At 29.1% G+C, this 27,871-nt stretch overlaps 3 protein-coding genes and 1 long non-coding RNA gene across 4 annotated transcripts; 2 read left to right on the top strand and 2 right to left on the bottom strand.

The window, feature by feature from the left end:
• The first annotated feature begins 326 nt into the window (after nucleotides 1-326).
• On the top strand, nucleotides 327-2,505 carry LOC8265506 (GATA zinc finger domain-containing protein 21). Its single transcript, XM_015721763.3, has one exon. It carries the CDS (start codon nucleotides 719-721, stop codon nucleotides 2,222-2,224), a length of 1,506 nt encoding a protein of 501 aa, XP_015577249.2. The 5' UTR covers nucleotides 327-718; the 3' UTR covers nucleotides 2,225-2,505.
• Nucleotides 2,506-2,785: 280 nt separating this feature from the next.
• On the bottom strand, nucleotides 2,786-5,216 carry LOC8265505 (putative pentatricopeptide repeat-containing protein At3g15930). The gene has a single exon (XM_002523126.4). It carries the CDS (start codon nucleotides 4,732-4,734, stop codon nucleotides 3,022-3,024), a length of 1,713 nt encoding a protein of 570 aa, XP_002523172.3. The 5' UTR covers nucleotides 4,735-5,216; the 3' UTR covers nucleotides 2,786-3,021.
• Nucleotides 5,217-16,913: 11,697 nt separating this feature from the next.
• On the bottom strand, nucleotides 16,914-18,667 carry LOC125369715. Its single transcript, XR_007215392.1, has 2 exons — nucleotides 18,104-18,667; nucleotides 16,914-17,742 (listed from the first exon to the last, which is right to left on the bottom strand). It is a non-coding gene; the product is annotated as an uncharacterized LOC125369715 (long non-coding RNA).
• Nucleotides 18,668-23,399: 4,732 nt separating this feature from the next.
• Nucleotides 23,400-27,551, top strand: LOC8265502 (dihydroceramide fatty acyl 2-hydroxylase FAH1). Its single transcript, XM_002523123.4, has 7 exons — nucleotides 23,400-23,601; nucleotides 24,713-24,783; nucleotides 25,365-25,457; nucleotides 25,621-25,817; nucleotides 25,940-26,045; nucleotides 26,815-26,961; nucleotides 27,174-27,551. The coding sequence occupies exons 2-7, from the start codon at nucleotides 24,733-24,735 to the stop codon at nucleotides 27,291-27,293; spliced, it is 714 nt and encodes a 237-aa protein (XP_002523169.2). The 5' UTR covers nucleotides 23,400-23,601; nucleotides 24,713-24,732; the 3' UTR covers nucleotides 27,294-27,551.
• The last annotated feature ends 320 nt before the right edge of the window (nucleotides 27,552-27,871 follow it).

Genomic DNA, 27,871 nt, shown 5'->3' with positions numbered 1-27,871 from the left:
AAATAGTGGAATTATCACTAAAGAAAGTATAATACAGAGGTGAATTTATAGTCCAAAATTAGTAAAAAAAGCTAAAATAAATAAATATTAAGACATATTTATCCAGTCTTGAAGTCAGTTCTTCTCCAGCTGTGTATTCTATTTTCATTCCTTTTTAACCATATTTTACCCATTTCTTATTTAAAAACAACAGAAAAAGAAAAAAAAAAGAAAAAGCTATAAATAAATAAGTAAAAAAGAAAATAACAATGAGATAACTAATACTATTTAATTAATTACTATTAATAAATATTAGATTATTCGGCTATTTATTTAATTATAAAAAAGGGACATACTTATAAATTAAAATATTTTTTAAAACATCTTCATTAAACTAATAACCAAAAAAAACAAATCATAAGAAAGAAAAAAGGGAAAAAAAGAAAAGAAGAAGAAGAGAAGATCTCTTTCTTGCAATTTCCAAATTGTTTCCTGCTTTCAAGTTTCAACAACCTCCTACCAGCTCAACACGCGCCTTGCAGTTATAATCATTATTATTTTTTCGTGTTCTTTTTATTAGGGTTCTTTAATTGGATCACACATCTCCTCTCCTTTTCTTTTAACTTCGCTAGCGATTTTAAAACTTTTTTGCCTCAATTGAGTTCTTGATTGTACAGTGGATTCTTGGTTTTTTTTCTTTTTTCTTTTTTGTTCAAATTCTTGAATCCAAGAATCAAGAATGCCATTACCATGGAAAAAATCCAGAGTTTCAAGAATTTCTCGTATTGTTGCGGATCTTCAGCCACCAAAACCAGGGAACTCCTCGCTTGTTGTTGAAACAGGTTTCCCTACTTCTCTTGTTGATCTCTTTGTCAAGAATCGTGAACGTTTAAAGAATCCCATCAAGAAAAGAAAGAAGCACCAGCAGCAGCAGCAGCAGCGGTTTGTTGATGAACTTGTCATCTCTGATCCAATACCATTGTCTAGTTCCAGAGATTTGCTAGTTCAGCATGATGTTTATATGGAGAACAAGCCTCACAGCCCAGAGAATTTGGAGGGTACGACTGAAACTTCAAATAATAATAATAATAATAATAATAATAATAATAATAATAATAATAGTGATAGTAACAATAATAATATTACAAGTGAAGATCGAAATCCTGATTGTAATAATCAGAAGGTTATGAAAGGATGTGATGGCGTTGAGGGTAATGCTGGTAATAAGAAGGGGACATGTGTGTTAATTGCAGTTCTGAAGATGTTTGTTGTGGTTGTTTTGGCTTTCAGTACGAAAAGACTTGCTCTTGGGATAACACTGTCTGCTTCTCTGCTTATTTTTCTTGAGTACATTGGGAAGCATCTTTTCTGTTTCCTGAAGCCATCATGTTTAAGTGCAAGAATGGCATTTCAATCTTTAATCCAGAGGGTCCTTCTGTTCTTTCAAAGAAGATGGTCTTCTTTGAAAGGAGAAGGAAAGAAAGGACCTAATTATGATGATGATAGTTGCGGTGGCTTGATTCAGGATACTGGGTCAATCTCTTTTATTGAGGAAATTCAAGTTGAAGAAGCCAGACTTGATATAGTTTCTCGGCTTGAAGATAATAAGGGAGTGCAACATGAAACAATGAGGGACCTATTGAGGTGGGATAAGAGATGGGGGAATTTCGATGAAGATGAAGAAGAAGATGATGGTGGACCTATGATTTGTGAAAAGCAACATAGCCAAAGTTGTAAAATCAGAAGGAAAATCATCAAGAAACTAATGCCTAAGAAGTTGCGCAACATGAAGAAAGGGAGAAAGGGGAAGGAGAAGGGATTGAAGGAAGCTGATTCGGTGAGTGAAGCATCTAGTTGTTGCGGAGAGGACCAACTATGTAGAAATGAAGACACAGAAGAGCAAGATAATTTTGAGACACGAGGCAAAGTAAAACTGCAGCAATTGATGGAAGAAGAAGGAGGAAATTTTACAAGTGATGGAAAAGAAGCAGAAAGGGGAAAATATGGGAATGAAGAATTTGAGCAAAGAGTTCCTACTTCTAATACTGGGCTGCATTCTAAGTCAGAAAAGATAGTTGTTGAGGGAAATGTTGATATTGTAAAAGGGGGCAGCTCAGGTTATCTGATTCTGTTTCTTATTGTTCTTGCGGGACTTGTAGGGGGTCGAGCTCTAGCCCTTCTGATTACTGTAACGTCCTGCTCCATGTTAAAATTGGTGCGGAGACGAAGTAAATTGTGTAAATGAGTGCAAACTGGTCTTCTGCTGCATCAGGCTAAGATCTTTATTGGTGTCTTGTCCAGGAAGGATATTTATTTGTTCTTTTGGAGTGATGTTGTAGCGTTTGCTTTTCGTGGGGTGTTCTTCAATGTCACAATTGTAATCTAGAGGTTCAGTCTTGACTGGCAATTCCAACCTTTTTGTTGGCATTCCAACTTGAGGTGTTGTACGTGAAATGTAAATTTTACAAACACAGATTCAGAAATTATAAATACTTCATTGCTCGAGTTAGCAAATCAATTGCTGCATTTTGGTATGTGTATGGTATTCTACAAATATCAGTTAGTTTCTGTTTTAAATAGAGATGCGTAACTACTGAGCTCAGATGAAATGCATGACGATTTGTTCAATGTTTCTCTTGGTCAGAGCTAATTTTAGCCAAATCTGGTGCAAGGGTTTTTGAGGGGTCTCGGCAATTTCCATGTTTGACTGCAGATATATAAAATTTTGAACGCTTCTAAACTGAAAAGATATTCTACTCAGCTGCCACTAGAACGAAAATCAATATGCCAACCTGAATACCAGAGCTTTGAAGTAAAATCCTTTCTATAAAATTGACAGGAGAAATTTGATGCTCGTTTAGTTGTGGCTTCAATACAAAAGTTCTACAGAAGTATTGTGCCTATCCTAGAATAGTGGATTTGATGCCCATTCCTCCTCTGTTTGCTTCTCATGATAGGTCAAATTTTTCCTACCATCTAATATTGGCTGTTCTGTTTTACCCATTAGTCACAGAATATGCAATAATGCAAGTACTATTCGGTTCATAATTTTGGCTCCCCAGAACTAATTCCAGGCTCCTTTCTTGTATTTAACCTTTTCATAGTTCTCCTTGTCTTTGCAACTCTTTCCCATTGACCTGCCAGAGCATAGAAGTTGGATAAAAGAATATGCATTTCACAGCTTTGAGGACTCAACTCTGCCATTTCTAATGCAGCCTTTTCTCCAACATCAAATTCTAAGTACTTGATGCAAGCACTTAGTACAATCTTATACGCTGCGAGTCTTTCCTCAGGCCTCAACAGCTTAACAAACTCGTATGCCTGAGCTAGGAGTCCTGCTCTACTTAACACATCAATTAGGCAGCCAAAGTGTTCAAACCTTGGTTGGAGTTTGTAGACCTCTACCATCTTTCTGAACATTTGGCAGCCTTCCTTAACTAACCCTGAATGTCTGCAGCTTGTTAACGCAGAAACAAACGTTGCTTCGTTTGGCTGAATTCCTTGTTCTTCCATTTGCTTAAACAAATTCAAAGCCACATTCCCATATCCATTGTTTGCAAGCCCTTCAATTACTGCTGTCCAAGTAAAAACATCTTTATATTCCATCTTATAGAAAGTAACTAGTGCCTCCTCAGGACTCCCACACTTGAAGTACATATCAATTAGAGCTGTTTTGACAAAAATATCTTGTTTTATATCGTTTCTGTTAATAAACATATGAACTACCCTACCATATTGCAAATCCGATAAACTAGCACAAGCAGCAAGAATGCCAACCATTGTATTTTCATCAGGAATCAGGCCCTCATTGTCCATCTTCTTGAAAAGTTCCAAGGCATCTATTGGACGCTTTGCCTTGATATAACCGTGCAACATCACATTCCACAAGACAAGATCCTTGTCAAAAATCTGATAAAAGATATCGCTAGCCAAATCTATTAAGCCTTTCTCAACATAGCCATTGATCAAAATCGCATGCGAAACTACATCTTTCTTAGAACCCATTTCATCAAACACTCTTGATGCTGCATCCATCTGTCTGTACTTAGTATACATATTCAATAGTGCATTGCTCACATTCAACATAGAAACTAATCCCATTTTTATAGCACAAGAATGAACTGCAGTTCCATATTCTAATGACTCGTCACATTGAGCTTGTGCAAAAGCTGAGAATAGAATCACCAAAGTAATCTTATCAGCTCCAACACCTTCAGAAATCAACCTTTTAAACAAATCCATAAGGTCAATAACCGAATTAGAACTTGCATAAGAAGCACCCATGAAAGTATTCCAGCTTGTGATGTCTCTCTCATACATTTTATCAAACAGTAAGCGTGCATAATTCAATTGTTTAATAGAGCCATAAAAATGAAGAAGAGCATTTTGCACATAAATGTCACAATCTAAGCCAATCTTTATCAAATGGGTGTGCACTAATTGCCCCATAGAAGCAAAAGATAAACGGGAACAAGCATTGAGTAGAAGTGGGTAGGTGTAGCGATCAGGATAGAATGAGCCAAGTTCAATGAAGTAGTTGGAGACAAGAATGGACTTAATGGGAGTGTGGGTTTTAGAGTAAGCTCTTATAAGACAGTTCCATGTGGAGGTGGGATGGGTAACAAGACAAGTAGTGATAATGGTTTGGGTTAGGATTTGATCAAGAAATTGGAGATAATAATGGGCTCCAACTCTTACTCTGCCTTGGTTAAGGAAAAGAAGAATTTTATGCAAGTAGTGCCTATCAGGCATCATTAACTTTTTTGGTTGTTGTTGTTGCTGTTGGACATTTGCTTGAAAATTGCAATGTTGAAATGCAATGCAGAATTATCCCATCAGCCAACATAATTTGGGGAAAGTGCCTCCCATTCTGAATGTCACTGTGCATGCATTATTTCTCATCTACCCTCAATTTCCTTTTTTTTTTTTTTTTTTTTAATTAAATCATATTATTCTGTAAATATATTTTTTTTACTTTTGAGATCCCGAATTCGAGTCGTTTTTTCTATCTTAAATGAACTTTTACTTTTACAATGAACGTAAATAGATGATTATTTTATTGTATAATGTATGATTCGTTAGGCCTCCTATGAGAAGATCATTAAATGTTTTTCTTTTCATACCATATCCTTGAAAACAAATTCTACTACTGTTTTTCCTTTTTTTAGGTAGTGGGTTGTCAATTTAAAGTCTGTTATGGGTAAATAGTTCATAGTTAGAGAATTGGCTGCTATTAGTTGGAGGTCTAAATGCTAGAATTAATAAATTTAATGGCCGTATCAATTGGAATTTTTTAAAGACGGTATCTATTAATTTATGAAAAGGAAACATTATAAGAACTAGTTTTCGCGCCCTCTCATGGAACTGATTATTATATAACGACTTATATAAAAATTAATTATTATATTTTATATTTAATTAAATTTATTATTGTAATTAAAAATGATTGTCAATTAAGAAAATATGAAAATATAGTAGAATAGAGAATTGAAAAATGGTAAGGTTACAAAACATACAAATGGCAGCAATTTTATCTTGCTTTGGTGCATATGAACTATTATTAATTTTAATTGTAAATAATATATATAAAAAATTAAATTTAAAATAACATAAAAAAAATAAGAAATCAGTCTTAAAATAACTAAATATTTAATAATGAGATTATTTAACTATATAACTAATTAATTTCTATGATACATAAAAGATATTCATATTGATAGATGAATTTATAAATTAAAATTTTAATATAATCAAGCAAAAAAATAAAAAATACTAACCTGAATAGTAATCATGACACTTCTTGACGAATTAAAATAATTTTTTTAAGCATATCTTTTGAGAGTTTTTAAAAATAAAGTTACAGATTATTGTAATGCTATTCCAAAAGTTATATTTCTTGTATTCTCGTTAATCTTATTTGAAGATGAAGATAAAGATAAAATATAAAATATATGAATGACAAAATAGTAATTTATATTAGAATGGTTGTGGTGATAAATAATGACTTTTCAATTATTAAAAAGGGGATTATGAGACACAAAATTAGCACAATATGAAAATTAAGAGTTGTTAATAACATATATAATTAATAGAGAAGATAAATATAGTTGTATTAATGTTAATTGGCAATTAATATAGTTTTAAAGATGAAAGAAAAAAATAAAAATAGTTCTTTCATAAAAATTAAAATAAAAAACTCATTGCAATCCAAAGAAATGCCTTAAAAATTATAAAATATCTCAAGTAAGGAAAGAGAAAGCCTTGCTTTTATATATATAGATATAGATTTTTTGTATTCTCTTTTATCACTTACTCTTTGATTTTATTTGAAAGATAGAGATAAAAATAAAATTGGAAATAAAGATGGAGATGGAAACTAAAAAAATTATATCATAATAGTTGTGATGATAAATGATGACTTTTCAATTATCAAAGTAGAGATTATCAGACACAAAATTAGCCCAAGGAAGATCATAAGAAACAAAATTAGCATAATATAAAAATTATGGATTGTTAATAACATTATATAATTAATAGAGGAGATAAGAACAGTTATATTAATATTAATTAGCAATTAATATAGTTTTAAAGATAAAAAAAAAAAGATAAAAATTTGTTCTTTCACAAAAGTTAAAACTAATAACTTACTACAATCCAAAGAAATGTCTTAAAATTCATAAAACTTTAAAGTGAGAAGACAAAAGGCAAAAGATAAAATATTACTTTTATATATACATATATATATATATAAATAAGAAATGATTGAGAATGAAATAAAACAAATTACTTTTCCAGCAGGAAAAAAAGTTTAGGACTCGTATATTATCTTCACGCAGCATTGCTCCGGTTAGAAAATAAAAGGTTGCACTATTGTCATTTACCAATAATTAAAAAATAAAAGATTGAAACTGAGTATAAAAAAGACAAATTTTTGAACTAATCTTTACATCTACTTACTACACTAGTAATTGAATTTGTTTAAATTGTTATCCAATGACTTAATTTTCAAAGTGAAAATAAATAGTTCTTTACTAATAACTTAAACAAATATAAAAGAAAAGAAAACAATTAAGACAAAGTGAGAAAAAGCAGTACAAAATATATAAAAATTTAAGAGGAGAGAGCAATCACATAATTTTTTTTGAAAGGAATAAAAACTTCCACTCACATAAAGAAATTTTATCTATTTAAAAAGCAGCACTTGAGTTGACGAGTTGTTCTTTTTTTGCCAAAAATTATGGCACGTTAAGATATTAATAAAAAGTCATTAGAATTATAATTGATTGTTTGTATAATGAAGGATCTTGTAACTGACTCCTAGGGAAGAGTTAAGGTCTATATTAATACTTTATGTCAACCAATATATATGTGCCAAATATGACATTTATAAATACTCTCTTAAAAATAGATAGATGTATTATTTAAGAATTAAAAACATATATTTAAAAATTATATAACTTGCCCTATCGAATATGGAAAGTAATGTTAGAGAATGTTTCTTACGAGAATTAATGGTAAATATTAACTTGATTTTAATAGCTTAAATTTATTATATTAATGGTAAACATTAACTTGATTTTAATAGCTTAAATTTATTATAATAAATAAGAGGTTATACTTTAAATGTAATTTAATTATTTAATAAACTTATTAGTGCATGTAATGCTCTTTAATACTCCAAAAGGATCAATTATTATGTTTTGCACTTAATTAAATGTATTATTGTAATTAGAGATGGTTGTCAATTAAGGAAATAAAAAAAAATTAAAAGTATAGTAAAATAGAGAATTGGAAAATGGTAGGGTTACAATACATATAAAATGGCAACAATTTTTATCTTACTCCAGTGCATATGAACTATTATTAATTTATTATTAATTTTAATTATAGACATTACATATGTAAAGAATTAAATTTAAAATAATATAGAAATAATAGATCGGTTCTAAAATAGTATAAAAAATAAGAGATCAGTCCTAAAATAATTAAATATTTTAAACTGAGATTGTTTAACCATACAACTATTTAATTTCTATAATACACAAAAGATATTCATATTGATATATGAATTTATAAATTAAATTTTTAATATAATCAAGCAAAAAAAATATTAATCTGAATAACACGTAATCATGAAACTTCTTAACGAATTAAAATAATTTTCTTAAATATATCTTTTGAGAGTTTTTAAAAATAAGGTTACAAATTATGTAATGCTATTTTAAAAGTTATTTTTTGTTGCATTCTCGTTAATCTTATTTGAAGATAAAAATAAAGATAAAATTAAAAATGAAAATAGAGATGTAAAATATAGAATATATAAATGAAAATATGGTGATTTATATTAGAATGGTTGTGATGATAAATAATGACTTTTCAATTATAAAAAAAAAAGATCATAAGACATAAAATTAACATAGTATGAAAACTAAGAGTTGTTAATAGCATATATAATTAATAGAGGAGATGAGTATAGTCATATTAATGTTAATTGATAATTAATATAGTTTTAGAGATGAAAGAAAATAAATAAAAATAGTTCTTTCATAAAAGCTAAAACTAAAAAACTCACTGCAATCTAAAGAAATGCCTTAAAAATCATAAAAGATCTCAAATGAGGAAAGAGAAAGCCTTACTTTCATATAAATAGATATAGATTTCTTGCATTCTCCTCTATCAATTACTCTTCAATTTTATTTGAAGATAGAGGTAAAAATAAATTTGGAAATGAAGATGAAGATGAAAACTATAAAATTTATATTAGAATGGTTGTGGTGATAAATGATGACTTTTCAATTATCTTAAGAGAGATTATCAGACACAAAATTAGCCCAAAAAAGATCATGCGACACAAAATTAGCCCAAAGAAGATCATACGACACAAAATTAGCATAATATGAAAATTAAGGGTTGTTAATAATATATATAATTAATAAAAAAAATGAAAATAGTTATATTAATATTAATTGGAAATTAATATGGTTTTAAAGATAAAAATAAAAATAAAAATTGTTCTTTCATAAAAGTTAAAACTAAGAATTTACTACAATCCAAAGAAATACCTTAAAATTCATAAAAGAATTTAAGTAAGGAGAAAAAAATATGTAAAAGATACAATATTGCTTTCATATATACATAGATATAAAAAATAAATAAACGAAATGATTGAGAATGAAAGAAAAAAATTGCTTCTTCTCCAGAAAAAAAGCTCAAGACCCATATACTATCTTTACGCAGCATTATTCCGGTTAGAAAATAAAAAGTTGCACTATTGTCATATATCAATAATTGAAGAAGATTGAACTGAGTATAGAAAAGTCAAATTTTTGAACTAACCTTCACATCCGCATATTACACTAGTAATTGAATTTGTTTATAAGTTATTATTCAATGACTTCATTTTCAAAGTGAGAATAAATAGTTCTTTACTAATAACTTAGTAAAAGGAAAAAGAAAAGAAAACAATCAATACGAAGTGAGAACAAGTGGCATAAAATGTATAGAAATTTAAGAGAAGAGAGCAGTCACATGAAAATTTTTTAAAAGAAAAAAATTAGCACTCATAAAAAATTCTATTTAAAAAATTCTATTTAAAAAATGACGAGTTATTGTTTTTTAGCAAAAAATATGGCATGTTATGGTATTATCAAAAAGTCATTAAAATCATAATTGGTTGTTTGTATAATGAAAGATTTTGTATTTGACTCATAAGGAAGAGCTAAGATTTATACCAATAGTTTATGTCAAGTGACATATATGTGCGAAATTGGACATCTACAACAATGGATGTCTAATACAATACTCTCTGAAAAATATATAAATATACTATTTAAGAATTAAAAATATATATTTGGAAATTATATAACTTGCGCTGTAGAATATGAAAAGTAATATGAGAGAATGTTTCTTATGAGAATTAATGGTAAATATTAACTTGATTTTAATAGCTTAAATTTTTTATAATAAATAAGAGGTTATACTTTAAATGTAATTTAATAATTTAATCAATATATATATATATATATATATATATGTCCAATAACAGACTTGTCAACCAAGAAAGCCTTGGCAAGGATATCACTAGCAGAAAAAATCTGCATTAGCAATGGTAACCCGGCCAGATGAGGATCGGCCAAAACTCATCGATTCAGTCACAATTCTTTTAAAAAAATTAATTAACACAATGTATTTTTGTTAACTAAGTAGTATCATTTTGGAAAAACATATAAACACTAAAAAAATCTTATCATATCTTGTATTAGGTTTTTCTTTGCTCAATTTCCAGATTTTACATTTCAAAAAAAATTCATTATGTTCTCTTCAATCAATTTATGCATTGAGAAATATTGGCCAAAATTTTAAGTCGAAAAAAATAAATTTTAAAAATTTAGTCAAAGCTAGAACTATTGATATACAATTCATGCAAAGACTAAAGAAGTTTGTGATCATTTTGAGTATTTTTAGGGATAAGAACAAAAAAAGTATCATGTGTTTTCATTATTGACAACTTTCATTACGTAATTTCTTTTTTAGATAAAAATAGATATGTGGTTATAATAGTGACAAAAAGAAGTATTTCACAGTTAAGAAGTATCAATTGGCAAAAAGTTAGCTATCTTCACTTCGATCAGCTATCGTCGTCATATTTCTCATGTTTAATAATATAGATTTTGAGCTTAACAATTTAAAATATTATTAGTAAACCGTTACATTGATTTCATAAGATCGATATCTTTTTAAATCGAGATTTTTAATAATAAAATTAAGTTTCAAACTCATGTTATCAAATATGGGCAATAAGATAATGATGGTCGGTTGGAGTGAAGATGGTTGAATCTTACAAATTGAGACTTTTTAATAGTAAGATTGTTTCCTAATCCCCTAACAATACCCTTCCATTCAACAATACTTGAACCTAAATGAGGACAATGTCATGCGACTCTCGTTTTTCTTCTTCATCAAATCAATTATATCGTCCACAAGGAAGTCGCTCCGCATGAAAAATGAATCATAGTCATACAAATTGCGTTGCTTTGTAGGTAAACCCGAATATGATAATGAGAGGCCATAGAAGATATGTGATTGTGAATTAAAGGCAGTTAGATGGGACACACAATTTCGTCCAGTTTCAAATTGATTCAAGTCAACAACATTTTCACCAAAAAACTTCATGCACCTATATTTATAGCAACATCAAAGCAACAATTCCTTGAAAGGCTTGTCATGGTGATCCATTGTAGATATCCGTGATGGTTGGCATAGCAGCAAGACCACCATAACTCAAATTTCTTCCTTGTCTTGCCATGGTGACCCATTGTATCCTTAATGGTTGGACTAAAACCAATATTACTAACAGCGCCAAGGCAGAAAGAAAATGGCTTTCCCTTTGCAAATCCCAATATATTTTTATCGTAGCCAGCCTTGTAGGAACTGGAGCCACACTGAAAATACCAGAATATGCAGTCTTCCAGGGTCAGAAAACATGCAGAAATGCCTGAAAGGGAAATGCACATTTCCATTTTCCTCTGCATATGATTGTTAATTGTGAATAAGAGGAAGAAAATAACAAAGAAGCAGAAGAAAAGATCGGAAAGAGTCGTGCTTAATTAGCTCATGCAAAGAAGCAATAATAGTTGGGTTTATGAGCCTGTTTGCAGGGTTAGATATTACAAAACCAACAAAGAGGCTGCCTTCCGTCACTGTAAAACAGTGAGATTCCAAGTGGGTTTCTGACTTTAGAAAAAGAATCAAAATGGGTTGGATTGAAATGGTAAAACCATGTGAAATGCTTCTGGATATATTTCCATCAGAAAAATCTTTTTCTTCCATAATGTATGTTAGGACTTGGAAATTCTTTTTCTTTTGTTTTCTATTAATTGGGATTAGGTTAGAGTTAGAATACATAATAGTGATTTTTAACTATAAATCCTGCATTCTAGGTTGCAAGAAACTCCTGCTTTTTCCCTTTTATTTATTGTTTTTATATTTTTATTCTAATTAAATGTATAACTTTTATATTGTAATTAAATTTTATATAAATACTAAATATTTTATTTTATTTTTATTTATTATATTTAAATTATGTATTTATTTATTTATTCTAATTGAGTTGTATTTTAACTAATTAAATATTGAAATCTGAAAATCAATTCTTTTACAATTAAAAAGTCGTAATAAAGTTATAAAAAGTGTTAAAATTGATGATTTCTCTTATAATTCTTTTACAATTAGGTAAATGGTTGAGTTCTTAACCTTTACGTCCATATAAAATAACTCGACTATTTCGGTGTCACGAATGTGTTTTGAATTATAAAGATTATGTTTAATATTATCAAAATTAAAAAATAATATCATTCTTTTTCTTCTTACGATTAACCCTTTAAATTACAAGAAGTTGGGCAGCATATTAGTTTTACAATCTTAATAGCTTCCCCAAAACAAATGTAAACCAAAATCTAATTCTGAAAAGTTAAAACTTAAAAGGCATTATCTTTGCATATGAGCTATAACTAGAAAATTTTAATTATCTATCACTTTTATATATCCTCCCGATGGAGTTTTCTATCACTCGACTCAAATAGGTTGCAATGTTCAACCCAAGTAGTTTGCAGATATGAGTTCTCCTCAACAACTAACAACTTGTGTGGCAGGATTCCACGATGTTTGGGAAACTTTAGTTCTTTGTCAATGTAGAACTTAGAAAACAATTCTTTCTGTGGCACCTTCCTGGAAGATGGGCAAGCCTAAGCAAATTAAGGGTGATCAGATTGGGTGAAAACAAGCTCTATGGAAGAATTCCTAGATCATTGGCCAAATGAACGATGATTGAGAGTCTTGATCTGGAAACAATCAGCTCAATAATATCTAATTCCACATTTGCTAATATGGACTATTTACCATACATGCAAGCACACATCACCATGGAAATAGGTAGCCGGAAGTTACCCGTGCTCAATGGAAACAGACAAAGGTGTGCTGACGCAATATCAAAGGATCACTGAAATATTGACGGTTATCGACCTGTTAAGCAACAGATTTGGAGGAGAGATTCTGGAGGTTATTGTAAAACTAAAAGGGGCTCCAAATGATTTACCTTTCCAACAACATTCTTTTTGGTCACATCTTCTCGTCCATCAGCAACCCAACACAGCTTAAGTCATTGGACCTTTCTCAAAAACGAGCAGTCAGGAGTGATCCCAGAAGAACTAGCACAACTTACTTTCCTTGAGAAGTTTAGTTCATATGATGGTAATTCAGGTCTATGTGGAGATCCATTAATGAAGATTCAGGGGTTCCCTGTTGGATTTGGGTGGAAGATAGTTGTGATGAAGTATGGCTGTAGGTTACTTGTTGGAGTTGTTGTGGGACATTTCATGACCAGGAGAGAAGACTATTGGTTCATGAAAACTTTTCAAAGACTGCGAAATAGACGCAGATGAATGTCAGTTTACCACAATTTAGTTTGCAAGTACTTTTTAGATTTGAACTTTTCAAAATCTGATTTCAGGTGGAACCATGAGAAAATATCAGATATCTTTAATTTTTTCCAGCTTTGTATTTTCATTCTACAACCATGTCAGAGCAGATTCTAGATGTATTTGCATATCTATAAAGAATTGATATGTTCTCTACGTTACTTTAGATTAATCTTAGTCTTCCATAAACATTATGTATGCTTATTGGTGCTTTTGTGTTTCTGAAACTCTGATTAAAGGGTTTTTATCTTTAGCAAGCTTTCAAGTGAACGTGAACCACCCTTGAACCCTATATTTTAAATGGATGCTAGTACAATTCTGGAACATTTACAGAGTAGAGAGAGTACTGATTCTTGATTCAAGCCAACAAAATTTTCACCAAAAAATTTCATGCACCTAGATTTATAGCAACATCAAAACAAAAATTCCTTGAAAGGCCTGTCATGGTGATCCATTGCAGATATCCTTGATGGTTGGCATAGCAGCAAGACCACCATAACTCAAGTTTCTTGCCTGTCTTGCCATGGTGACCCATTAATGGTTGGACTAAAAACAACATTACTAACAGTGCCAAGGCAGAAAGAAAATGGCTTTCCCTTTGAAAATCCCAATATATGTTTGTCGTAGCCAGCCTTGTGGGAACTGGAGCCACACTGAAAATACCAGAATCTGCAGTCTTCCAGGGTCAGAAAACATGCAGAAATGCCTGAAAGGGAAATGCACATTTCCATTTTCCTCTGCACCTTGTTGCATTCTGTGACTGTTAATTGTGAATGAAAAGGAAGAAAATAACAAAGAAGCAGAAGAAAATGTCTGAAAGAGCCATGCTTAATTAGCTCGTGCAAAGAAGCAATAATAGTTGGGAATTGGGTAACAGATTTTGCTCTGAATTTGTGGCTATGGGTTGCAGGATTAATCAGGTAGGTACTTATATATGCCCAAGCCTTTAATAAGTTCTTAGCCGGCCATGATAAAGCAGATTACATGAGAAATAGCCGGCTGTATATATATATATAAATATATATAACATTGAACTCCACGTTATCCATCTACACTATCTGCTCCTCTATTTATATGTTCTTGGCCTGCTTTTAGTTGGATACTTAGAGTGTTTATCACTAAATTCAATTCTTTTAAGCTTATGGATCCATTTCCTGTCTTTTAAAGAATCGTATTTGGGTTTTTATTTTTGAGAGAGACATTTTTGGGCATTTGATTTGCTTCTAAAATGGAATAAAAATAATACATATTCATAATTACAGAATTTAAAATTATAAATCTCCTTAGAATAATTTTTATAAATATTTTCAATAATTAAAGATATAATTGAATTACATAAAATTAATTATAGTAATTATTACTTTTTATTATAAAATAGATTTTCAATAATTATTTGACATTAATAAAATTTTATTATATACTTACAAAAGTATTTTTATTTTAATATATATATATATATATATATATCAGGCACCTCTGTTTGGGTGACATACTCTTAGAAAGAAGAGATCAACTAGCTTGATTTTTGTCACTGGTAAGGCTTCTTCATCTCTTAAAATTTGGTCAGTTACGGACATTACATGCTTCATTTTGTGTTTTTGTTTAGATTAATTTTGCATTCTCTGTCTTTCATTTTTCCGTTTGGTTCTCAAGAAAATTAATGATAGAAAATTGTTACGCGTGAGTTTTGGAGCATCCCGGTCAGTTTCTCTTATCATTATCATCATCAAAAAGATTGATGGATATGTTACTGGTGCGACAGCTCTTGCTGCCCTGACAACTCTTCACGTGCATGGAAACCCGTGCCATTTCGATATGGCGTTTTTTCTCCTCTGCATTCCGCCTATGCTCTTCGGATTTCTCTATATATATATATTATATAACTTCCATATAAATTATTATTAAAATTATAATATAATTTTATTTAATAAATTATATATAATATAATATTAAATAGTAAATAGTTTTATTAATAAAATATTATTATTAATAATAACAAATATATAAATTAATGTATCAATAAAATAAAAATTAAAAGTACTATATATTTTTTTATGATCTATCGCTTTTAATTTTTATAAAAATTTATATTAAATTATTTAAATTTCATCGTAAGTATATACATATAATTATTTTAATTTCTTACAGATTTAAGAATGTACAGAAAAATATTATAAAATTAAAAAAATATATACGTAAATAAATAAATTAATAAAATTAAATTAAAAATATCATACTTTTCTTTATTTATTATTTTTAATTTTTATAAAAATTTGTAGCGAGTTATTTAAATTGCACCATATGTATAAATATAGCATGATATATTCACCAATTTTTTATAGAATTAGAAATGTATATAAGATTATGATAAAATTAAAATTTAATTAGATTAATCATTAATTATTTCTATTCAAAAAATAAATCATTAATTAATTTTATTAAAATTAAAAGATTAAATCATAAATATAATTAGAATATGAAATATATATAGTAGAAGCGTTTGATAATTATATATTATATAAAAATAATTTTTATATAGTTATAAAAAATAATAGTCTCAATATTTACAAATAAAAATAAATTTCATCTTATAATAATTAATTATTGTTAAATTCCATCTTGAGAAATTTATTTCCAAATAATAATTATTTGTAAATTTCAAAAAAAGTGTTATGTTACATTAAAGTCTAAGATAAAATAAGTTATTCATATAAAGTGATTCGGTATAATAATTTATCAAGGTTGTCAGCACATGTATGCAATAACTTATTAGTGGTATATTATCATTAAATTTGCAATATCTTAGATTGTATATGTTTTTTTCTTAAATCAAAGTAATAGTTTTTTTTTAAATAAAGTGTATACTTTATTGTTTAATTATATTAAAGAAATATATTTTAGTTTTATATTAAAATAATTAAATTAAAATAAAAAATAATTTATCATACTTCTATTAGATTATAAAAATCTTACAATAATAAAATCATTATAATCCTAAAGCCATGTTTGGTTTGTTGTAATGGCTCATATAATGGAATGGTTATTTCAGTGCCATTCATTTGTTTGGTAAAGTAATATAATGACAATTACTTGACTAATTATCTTTACTTATCTCGTATTAGCTAATGCATGAACTAGTAAATGATATCTCATTACATTATTTTTTTTTTATTTTCTTTTCTATTTTTCCATTTTTATTTTCAATTCTACTTTTATCACGACCTGATCTGTGGGCACGTGACCGGTATTAGTGAATGGATAGGCTTAAGACCATCAAATCTCGTAATAAACCTTACTAATCGATAATCCAATAAAATACTTAAAACAATGTAATATTAATTATGTCTAACATGATATACACAAATCTAACTGGTTTTTGATAATATTTCACGTTCATCATAGATCAGAATAATCATAACAAATCAAAATATATTGCTACGAAAGTTCTAGAATATAAAATAACTAAAAATATGAAAGTATAGATTATTTATAATAAGCCTGATGAAGGAGGAAGTTGTGTTGTCAAAATGCACACGGCGAGAACTCTAACAATCACCTTAAAGACTTATGGGACGAGTGACTCAGTAGAACCCTAATCCAAAACGCTATGAGCCTTTCAGCTCTCGTATTACAATTATGTCTGACGCCCAAAAAGCGAAGCTCAACCAGATTCCTTACATCTAGCCTAGACCTTATTCCCTAATTAAACCAACGGCCAGAGAACATTGTTCGACCAAGAACCTTTCTCCGGTAGTCAAACTTTCACAGCCCAGAGAGTTATACTCGACCGGGACAAAATCTAAAAATAACCTTTGATACATTTCTCTAATTATTATCAGTGTGCCCGCGGTCCTGATGCAACTTATCAAGTGGCATGCTCTACAGTCACCTTATCCCAAAGTCACAATCATAATATATATAAAAAGAAATCATAAATAGGCTATTCATAGCCAACATAATTTATTCGATTACATCAGATAAAGAAAATATGTAAAATATCTGTAGAGATAATAATAATAGTATTAAAATAACATTATTTAAAATATCGTAAATAACGAGATAAATTAACTAATAATAATATTAATATTATTTATGATGATTATTAATTAAATAAAGTTTACTTATAATAATAATAATGATAATCATACATAAAAATTAATCATTTAAATATTGCATGAAATCTAGACATACCAATGTACATCGATTATATAACTTTAACTCACAGTTTTGTCACGCTTCGTAGTCTGCTCTTATGCCTCGGGTGGAGCTGGCGGGATGTACAGATTATCTATTCACGAAAACACTCAGTTAATAGACATTCTTAAATTTCTCTAGGCCTAGACCCCTAGATTATACTGTCTAAAATTATTTTAGACTCGAGAATTCTGTCAAAAATTCAGAATCTCCCATAAAGACATTTACCTCCCGTACAACGAGTCTAGAACCTGCTAGAAACACTTCAAATGTTCTTTGATTAAATAACGGGAGTCGGGCCACTAAAATTGTATTATTTTTTTCGACTTCACAACACACCACAATCACAATTAATTAAATCTAATTAATTTTAAATTATCTATAATTGATAATTAATAGCAACAATATTTTTCTAAAATTACAACATAATTTTTAGGGTCTAAATAAAATTATACCGAGTTGAAATTTTAATATTTCGCGTGTTTAGAAAACACTTGGATCCGAAAGCCGATCCTGCCAACGGTGTCGGAATTCAAATCCGGAAGCGCCTATGTGAAGCTCGACTTGCAGGGAGTCCGTAAACACAATAGTTTTGGCCGGAAACTCGCCTGAAGACACCAGATCGGGGCCAGAAAGGGGCTGCTCCGGTAAAGCTTGACCGAGGCTGCCGGCGAGGATTTCACGACAGGGGAGCTCAGCCTAGAGGTTTCCGGTGGTGGAGAGCAAGAATGTGGCGTCGGATGGCCAAAAGGAGGGCGACAGGCGGTTGAAACAGCAACGGCAACCCCTTTCTCCATGCGGACGTCGGCAGCGAGGGAGGGAGGAAGATGAAGGTGGCGCGATGGCGAGGAGGGGAAGGAGGAAGAGCTGGGCGGCGGCATTGGCTGCATTGTGGCCGGAGAAATCATAAATCGGGGAGGGAGAGGGAGCTAGGATCGGGGAGAAAGAGGAAGGAAGGAAAAGGAAAAGGAGAGGGGGAAAAAGGAAAGAAAAATGAGGAAATAGATTTTTTTTATATATTATTATTATTTTATTATTATTTATTATTATTATGTTTTTTTGGGTATTACAACCTCTTTCTAAAAAACTTTTAAATTAAAAATCAAATTCTCTTTTATAGAACGATTTCTTCCCAAATCTCTCTTTGTCACTCTATTTTTTTCCTTTATTCTGATTCCTAGGCTAAATTCTCAAAAGTCTTGATTTTTCTTCATTTCATCATTATCTCGACCATTGTGGTAACAAATGGCATCAACAACAAGTTAGAGTCCACTAGATCGTCCCCTCAAGCATAGACTCTTTTTAGTGCTTCTTTTGATTCTCATGCTCCTAGCGAGGTAAATAATACTTGCTTCTTTTGTTGCTTCCTTTTCATACTTGCTCTTTTTCTTTTTCTTTTTTTACTGTAAGAATGTTATGGCTTATGATAGATTTGTAAGTGATTAAATGAATTGATTGAACTAAAAATACATTTGATTCTATTATAAGGAGTTCTATTATAGGCATGGATTGAGGAGGAATTTGGGTTCAAGACTGGCTAAGCTAGTTAGTTTTTGTATAAATTTAAGGTGAGCTAGTATATGAGAAAGTAAAATATTGAAGCACTTGCTAATATTTTGGAAGAGTCAGAGAATGAAACACCAATAGTAAATGATATTAATGAGAATGTAAAACCAATCAAAGTGAAAGTTCTAACTTTTTCTTTTAGGCAAATGAAAAGAGCACTAAGTCCAAGAAGAGTAAAAGTGAAAATATTGCAAATTTGTCTAAAGTGACTAAGGAGTCTATAACTATCTTGGTGTGGAAATTGGAAAGGCAACTAGCTTAGTCAAGCATTAGAAGATAGTGATGCTAAGAAGAAAAAGTTGATGATTAATAATGAATTAATAAAATTATATGGTCTTATTGTGTTTGAGCGATAGAAAATAACTAAAAAAATTAATTTTAACTGTGAAATTATTGATATATTCTTCACTATTTCTGATGATAATAATAAGAATATTTGAATTTTATAGGATATTTATATGGGATAGACGTTTAGTTTCTATGATTTGCTTATTCCACATTTGTGTCTAGAGAATTTTTTTTTTTTTTTTCCTGTTTATTATAATAGTAAGAATTAAAGTTGAAACTTAGTATTGAAAAGTTTGATTATGAAGAACAAAGAATTTGTAAGGCTAAGTTGTATCTTTCAAGTGATAATTTTTTTTTTTTACTATTATAGAATTTATATATTACTAGTATTTATGTTATGTTCAACTCAAGACATGTTAAATGCTTATATTTCTCATAAATTGTTTATAATATTGATTAAATATATATTTTATTATATAAATAAAATTTGCCACGTGAATGTGAGAAAAAAAAAAGGAAAAAGAAAAAAAAAAAAAGGATAAAGCTAAAGATGTGGTGCTTTATCAGGAAACGGATCTCGGCTAACCTACAGCCTCCAACTGTTAGCTTTGATTGCATCTGGCATCGGAAAGGTGCTTGTGGGTCCCTTCTTGAGCGGTGAGTGCGGCAGCTAACAGTGACCCCTATGTTAAATATTGTGGAAGATAATAATAATAAAAAAAATATTAATATTCGGATTGTAGATATCAATAAAAATAATAAAATATTAAAGATAAAAGGTGTGAATAATTTTTTAAATTTTTTGCTAAATTATAATTAAATTATTAAGTTTTAAGTTAAAACAGTTAACAGCGCTCTTAAAATATCAAACTTTTCTTATACCATTTCATAATATGGTTAACTAGTTTAGCAAAAGGTACATAGATCCTCTAAATTTCAGTCAAATTCCAATTAAATTTTTAAAATTTAAGTTAAAATGGTTAACATCTTTAAACTAAATAATATTCAATAACTAAACTCCTTTATTCATATACTTTTTGTCAAAATAGGTATCGATAATAACTTAATTATATTGTGTTATTTAATTTAAATGCTTAATTATTTTAATATAAAATTTAAAGACTTAATTGAAATTTGACCAAAAGTATAAAGAGTTACCAAGATTAAAATAGTAAACCATTTAATGAATTATTATGCTGCAATTTAAATATTTAGTATTCACAAATTATTGGTAATTTCTAAAATTTAATAATTTTATTTTAATTTTATCTTTTCAAATGAAATACAAATGAAATCAATATAAATATAAAAGTTCAAAATTTATATCATTAAAAGAAAAGAAGAAAATTAAATAAAAAAAACTTATAAATTTTAGTTATTTAGTCAGTTTAACATTTAAATTTTCAACGTAGCTTAATAAATATATAAATCTATTCTTTTGTGATATTTTAACAGTTTTTAACATATTTATATTTAATATGTCTACATGTATCATAGGAATATGTGTTATTACTATTAAAAAATAAAATTTAAATATATATTAAATTAAATTAAAAGTTAAAATTTAAATAATTAAAATAAAAAAATTTAAGTGTTTATAATATTAAATTAAAAATTAAAATATTAATCTGACTACCTAATATAAATTAAAAAATATTATTAATATTTATGAAAAAAGAATAATAGTGCAATTGAAAGAGAGCGAGTGAGAGGACATTCTTGTGCAATAATAATGATAATGAGAATAGTGGAACTATGAGAATGTCGAGAGAAAGATAAGTGAATTATTAAAAAAAAGAAAGGAAATTGAAAGGAGAAATGAAATGCACAGAAAGAGAAGAAATTAAAAAGTTTGGATGACCGATGACTTTTGTAATTAAATCATTAATAAAAGAAAAGTAATATATTAAACCTCCTCAATAGAAAAATAGCGTTACAAAAATAGAAATAATATCATGTAATGAAAATACATGATGATAAATTTTAAGATAAATATTAAAATAAATAATAATATTTTAGGAAATAAAAAAATTTCATATAAAAAGATATATTTAAAACACTGAATAAAAATATGACAGATATAAAAATGACGAAGGAATTGAGTTGAAAAAGATGATAACCACTTGTAAATAAATAAAATAAATAGTAAAAAGATAAAAATAAATAATTAAAATATAAGAATTAGATTTTTTTAGAATAGGAATTTAAAAGTTAAGAAAATGAAATAATTATATGTGTAAAAAGAAAAACAATGAAATAAAGAAGGATAGGAAGTATGGATAAAAAATTAATAGAAATAAAAAAATAAAATTTTTGAATAAAATAACTAAATTTTATAATCACTTGATTTTAATAAAATTGTAAATTTTATAGAAAGATAAATAATCTATTAGAATAATATATCTAAATTAAGAGAAATAATTGAAAAATATATAATAGTTATATAAGAAAAAAATTAATTAGGACATTAATTGTTATCTATCTTAATAGTTTTATTTATACATGAAACTAAATTGATTATTAACTTTAGAAATTAAATAAGTAACAATCATTGAAGCCAATCTAAAGTACTTATATATATATATATATAGCTTATTTGTTTCTTTTTTTTATCCTTTGTTTTAAAAGAAAAATTAAGACTAAATGTGTTTAATTTTTATTTATTTAATTAGTTCGAAGTTATAATTTAATTGAGTTACGAATTTAAATTCAACATTATTTTTATGATTATAAAATTTTAAAAAATTAAATCAAATATATATCTACATACATGATATAATATTAACTAAATGAAAAGGATAAATTAAGGCTACAACAAAATAAAAGCACAAATCTAATAAAGAAAGAATTTAGCCTCCTATATTTTGTTCACAAACGTTAATTGTTTCAATTTTTCACAATACCTGTTTAAACATCTAAATTTTAATAATTTATTAATTTTATTATTTTAAATTTATCTAGTAAATTTTTATTTTTATAATTTTTTAATATCTTTATTTTTTACTTTAACTTAACAAATATTTAAACTCTATCAAATAATAATATTAAAATACTTATATATATTTTACACACATAATATAGAGTGAGCCCACATGTAAAAGAATAAAAAAAATATAATTGAAGTGTTTATTAAATTAAATTAAAAATTAAATATTTAAATAATTAAATGATCAAAATTGAAGTGTTTAAATATATATTCAGTCTTTCAGTTTTAACTTTTTTCAAACAAATTATTTATCTCTTTTATTGTTACTTTTTATTTTATTTCTAATTTAAATATAAACCAGATTTATTTTAGTATTCTCGCACTCAATTGATGATTTTTATTAATATATTTTATAAATAATATGTAGAGAGTGATTTATTAATATTTTTATTTTTATATTCTGACAAAGTCTTGAGTATTTTATCTTCATTAATATTAATATTATATAATCTCATGAATAAATATAAAATTAAATTATTCTTTTTATAATTATAGTAAATTCAATAATTTTTTTAATTTATAGAAAATTGAATAGGTCATCAGCTACATTATTAAAAGCTTTTTATATTTATTATAAAAATAAAAAAATTATATATAATATCTCTAGAATAAATATTTTTACCATTTAAGTTTGTATCCAATATAAATTAAATTATTATTTTTCCTATAATTTATCACAACTTCTTTTTTTACAATTTTTTTTATTACTTATTTAAGCCCATTATTTAATTAGACACCAAAACAAGACATGGCCAATCTTTGCCAATTTGAAAGTTGCAAAGCTGGATGCATAAAGTGCCAGGGTGGCAGCCGTTAGAATCCAACGAGAGAATAATATGTGATCCTTTTTCTAAAATTAAATTAACGGTTGAGATTTCAGTATCCCCATCCCAGCTATTTATACCCAAAAAAATCCACCATCCCCGACCATATATAAAAAAAGTCTGATAATTTTCGCTTTCCACCTTCTTCATCGGCAAAAACCAGCAGCAAAAACAACAAAAACACCGCAACGCAGCTGTGGTTGTGGTCGTTTTTGTGTTTTCTTTTGATAAATAAAATTAAAATAAAAAGAATCTTCTCGCAGTTGGATCCTTCTCGCATTTTCTCTGGGTTAGTCATTTTTGGTTTTGTTTTAGATTTTCAAGATCTGGGTTTTTCTTTTTGTTGGGAACTGTATATGGGTTTTGATTTTTGCATTCTGGGTTCGTTTCTTTGTTTTAAATCTTGTGGATTTGTTGTTCTGAGCTGGTTCTGTTTGCTACATTGCATCGTTTGATTGCTTTTTGTGTTGAGAATTTCGTGTTTGTTTTGCTTTGATAATATGGGAGATGGAAATGTGGTGTTGTATTTAGATTTGATTCAATTTTGTATTGGCTTAAATATAATTGATTTTTTTCATTGAAAAAGGAAAAGAAATTCTCAAGCACATTGAATTGTTATAAAGTGTCTCAATTTGCATTGAGAGATTTTGATGGCCCCACGTAAAGTTTTGGTAATGTTTTCATATATGGATTTGAAATTTAAAAGCTTTTCTTGAGAAGGTATTCTTTTACTTATTTTAATTAACGTATTTATGTTTTGATATCTTGAGAACCTGAATTCTTGAATGTAAGGCTTCTTGTTGTGTTGGGTCGAATAATATTTTCTTTGAATATTTTCTCTTCCTTTAGACTGGAATTCATTGTCATGTGGGACCGGTGATTTAATTATATGATTATTCCTCCTAGTGGCGATGCTAATCACAAGTCCACACGCATAGTGATTGGATGCTTAACCTATAAGCATTACTACATTATATCCATTATCTTCCAATGCTGAAAGAATAATTTCCTCTGCATTATAAAGAGATTTTAATTAGAAAAGAAAGATTAACATTGTGAGTTTCTGGTTGAAATTGACAAGTATAGAGTAAACTACCTAAAATCTCTTTTATGACTTATAGCACAAGGATACCAAATTAAGTTGAATCTTCATGCATGTAGAATAAAAGAGATGGTATTTTTACTTCATTGATCACTTCAAACTCTGGGATATTGTCATATTTTAATCTTTTCTTTTTGGTTCCGTCTGAGAAAAGATAGTTATGATTAAGTTTAAAGTAAAATACTTTAACTTTTTTTTAGCCAAAAGCTGAACTATTGCTTACATTTAATTTGCTTGCTAAAATACTGTTGATTTGATTATGTATTCTATTCTCATATTTGGCTTTGTGTACCTGCAGCTACATAGTAAAGTGCCAGCATGGTTGCGCAGGGCTTCACTGTTGATCTCAACAAGCCTCTTGTCTTCCAGGTAAAATTGCACTGCCTCTTTATTTTTATTTGTTTGATTAAATTTGTAAGCAATTCATATAATTAAAATTTGCAGGAATGAATGTTTGAGTTATTCTGTTTTCAATTTCTTTCCTTTGATCACCTCTTTTATCATATTCACTTCTGGTGTTTAAGATAATCATTTACATTGGATATGCCATTAAATTTAACTTGTTTTTCAGGATTCTTATTATGACTTTGGATGGGGAATTAATTAAAATTTTAAAGGTCTATTAGTTGATTCTACTTGCTAGCTTATTTTCATGGATTTCTTGTTATTTCAGTTTGTTCTGCTTATATCAATTTGGCTCCCTCCATTTTCTGACCTTTCATTCTTTTGAACTTTAAAACTGCTCCCTCTTAGTTAATTATTTATATTTGGCATCTTTTGTTTGGACTTCAAAATTCTTGTTGCAATTCATTTTCTCATCTTTCTATTAAATTGACATGTTATTTTTCTAGTAACCTTTTTTTTCAGGAAGTATTGTGAAATTTGCTCATTTATCAAATAGTTACTTTGAATCCCATTGGTGATTCTAATTTCTTGAGATTTGTTCACAGGTTGGCCATCTTGGAGAGGCTTATGAGGAATGGGTTCACCAGCCAATTGTAAGCAGGGAAGGCCCTCGATTTTTTGAGAGTGATTTTTGGGAGGTATAACCTTTAAACTTTATGTACATACATGGAAATTTCTACCAGCCTTGCAATCACAGATCACCTACGCATGCATGTACATCTAGAAATTTCTCATAATTTGATACTTTGACTGAGGTTTCTAAATATATCACTGAGAATTTTTTCTCTGTTCTTTGAACAGTTCTTGACTCTCACAGTTTGGTGGGCAGTACCAGTTATTTGGCTGCCAGTTGTATGTTGGTTGGTCTCTCTATCTGTACGAATGGGGCATACACCTTCCGAGAATGCGACAATGGTGGTCTCTGGCGTTTTCATCTGGACATTGGTGGAATACACAATGCATCGATTCCTTTTCCACATCAAAACAAGTAGTTATTGGTTAGTAGTATCTCCGCATGAATGCTTACATACACCTGCACACTTGCACAAATTCTATTGGACTGCTTTTATCATGTGTTTTAGGATGATAACATAACATGATATATTTGGACTTGCTGTAGGGGGAACACCATACACTACCTTCTTCATGGATGCCATCATAAGCACCCTATGGATGGTTTGCGTCTTGTCTTTCCTCCAGCTGCAACAGCTGTCCTATGTGTGCCGGTTTGTACATTCTATCCATGCATTTACTTTGTCATTATAAAAGAATTACTTCTGTGAAGTGTAATGTTCCTTATGCAACTGCATATGTGCTATTGGGAAGCATACAGGTTTCTTAGGCTTTATTTACTTAGATCATCTGGCCATTGAATTGTATTCTCTGTGCATATGAATAACTCAACTCAACTAAGCCTTATGGTTCAGAATCTTTGCTGGTGTACCATCAAAATTTTTATGATAAGAAAAGGGGAGAAGGATTTAGTACAGCCTTTGTGGTTAAAGTTATCTATTTACTTTTCATCTACAAGATTGTATATATATGAGAAAAGTTTGAGGTAAAGTCAGTCACAGATGTAGTATCAGGTACTTGATTGCTGACTTAATTTGAGTACTGCAGGCGGGGTTTGTCGGAAAATTATGAAATACACTTCATATAAGCAGAATGATAGATGATTCATTTGTGAAACTCCATTTAAGATATTGTGGACATTTCAGTAAAAAAAAGATCATGTGCTCATGCTGTGGCTAGTTATTAATTTATTTGAGTAGGTGTAAGCTAACACTAGTAGAGCAGTGAGCCATTCTTTAACTATAACGAAGGACATTTCTCATTGAATGTACATATCGCAGGTTTGGAGTCTCTAGCAATTGATATTAGCAAGAGTCAGTTGACTGTCTTAAAACCTTGTTATTTTGTCCAATAAAATGCTTCATGATCTTCTCTTTTGTACTTTTTCTATCACTCTTAAATGCAAACTTTTTGTTCTTGCAGTTCTGGAACTTAATTAAGCTTTTTGCCACCCCCTCAACTGCTCCTGCTTTGTTTGGAGGTGGTTTATTAGGTTATGTGATGTATGATTGCACTCATTACTACTTGCATCATGGTCAGCCCTCTCTTGGAGTACCTAAAGATCTCAAGGTAAGCGGATACCTCATTTGCTCTGGTTTCCTGATGTGATAATATCGTCTGCATTTTTCTTGTGTGGTGAGCTTATCTATCCACTTAGGCAATTTTGAACCTGACGTTTCTGCATTGTGGACACTGTATTTTTTTTAACCATAGCTATCTGTTATGTTTTGTTTGTGCCAAATAAAAAGATGTGTTTGCTTATTGTTACTTGTGTTCTGCAGAAATATCACATGAATCATCACTTCAGGCTCCAAACAATGGGCTTTGGAATTACATCGTCGTTATGGGACAGGGTTTTCGGAACGCTTCCACCACCAAAAGTGGTTGCAAAGAGCAGATAAATTTTAAATGGAGGTGCCACAGTACAACTAGTGAGGATCAGGGTTGGTTTGAAGTTTTAATGTCTTTTATTCCTTTCTTCTTCTCCCAATCAATTGATTTATAGTATTGTTAAATCTAAATGATCTCTACCAGGTTGGGGTTTTAGCACATCAGTGGATATTCTGAATTTTGTGGTGTCCATTTCTATGAGATAATTCTGTGTAAATTAGCTTAAAATTTACTGTTTGCTTGTGAAGAGAAAACTCCATGCCTCTGTCTATCTTGCCTTCAGGCTTTAGTCGATTTCCATGGATCCCCCAATATCAGGGCAATGCGTTGAACAAAAACAACATATTCAAAAGTGCTACCTGGAATGGCATTTAAGTTCATGTCAGGAGAGGAAATAGCAGTAAGAGGGAAAAACAGGGTTAACTCATAAGGTTTAAGAAAGATTCATCTGCCAAGTCCTTTAAACACGTTTTTTGTGTTTGATGCGTCTCAAAAAGTTTCCGAGATACGAAGATCGCTAGTGAGCAAATAATAATTAAAAAGAAAAGGTTTCTGCAAGCATAAAAATGTAAAATAATTTCTTCCCGTT

The sequence above is a fragment of the Ricinus communis genome, chromosome 4, assembly GCF_019578655.1.
Source record: "Ricinus communis isolate WT05 ecotype wild-type chromosome 4, ASM1957865v1, whole genome shotgun sequence".
Lineage (NCBI taxonomy): Eukaryota > Viridiplantae > Streptophyta > Magnoliopsida > Malpighiales > Euphorbiaceae > Ricinus > Ricinus communis.
The sequence above is the reverse complement of the archived record's forward strand: the minus strand, read 5'-3'. Positions and strand labels throughout refer to the sequence as shown.

Bases quoted from the DNA above. Each gene is read 5' to 3' on its own strand.
- LOC8265506 (XM_015721763.3), top strand. From the start codon at position 719: ATGCCATTACCATGGAAAAAATCCAGAGTTTCAAGAATTTCTCGTATT.
- LOC8265505 (XM_002523126.4), bottom strand. From the start codon at position 4,734: ATGATGCCTGATAGGCACTACTTGCATAAAATTCTTCTTTTCCTTAAC.
- LOC8265502 (XM_002523123.4), top strand. From the start codon at position 24,733: ATGGTTGCGCAGGGCTTCACTGTTGATCTCAACAAGCCTCTTGTCTTC. The intron at 24,784-25,364 runs GTAAAATTGCAC...ATTTGTTCACAG, and splicing joins ACAAGCCTCTTGTCTTCCAG to GTTGGCCATCTTGGAGAGGC. The intron at 25,458-25,620 runs GTATAACCTTTA...TTCTTTGAACAG, and splicing joins TTGAGAGTGATTTTTGGGAG to TTCTTGACTCTCACAGTTTG.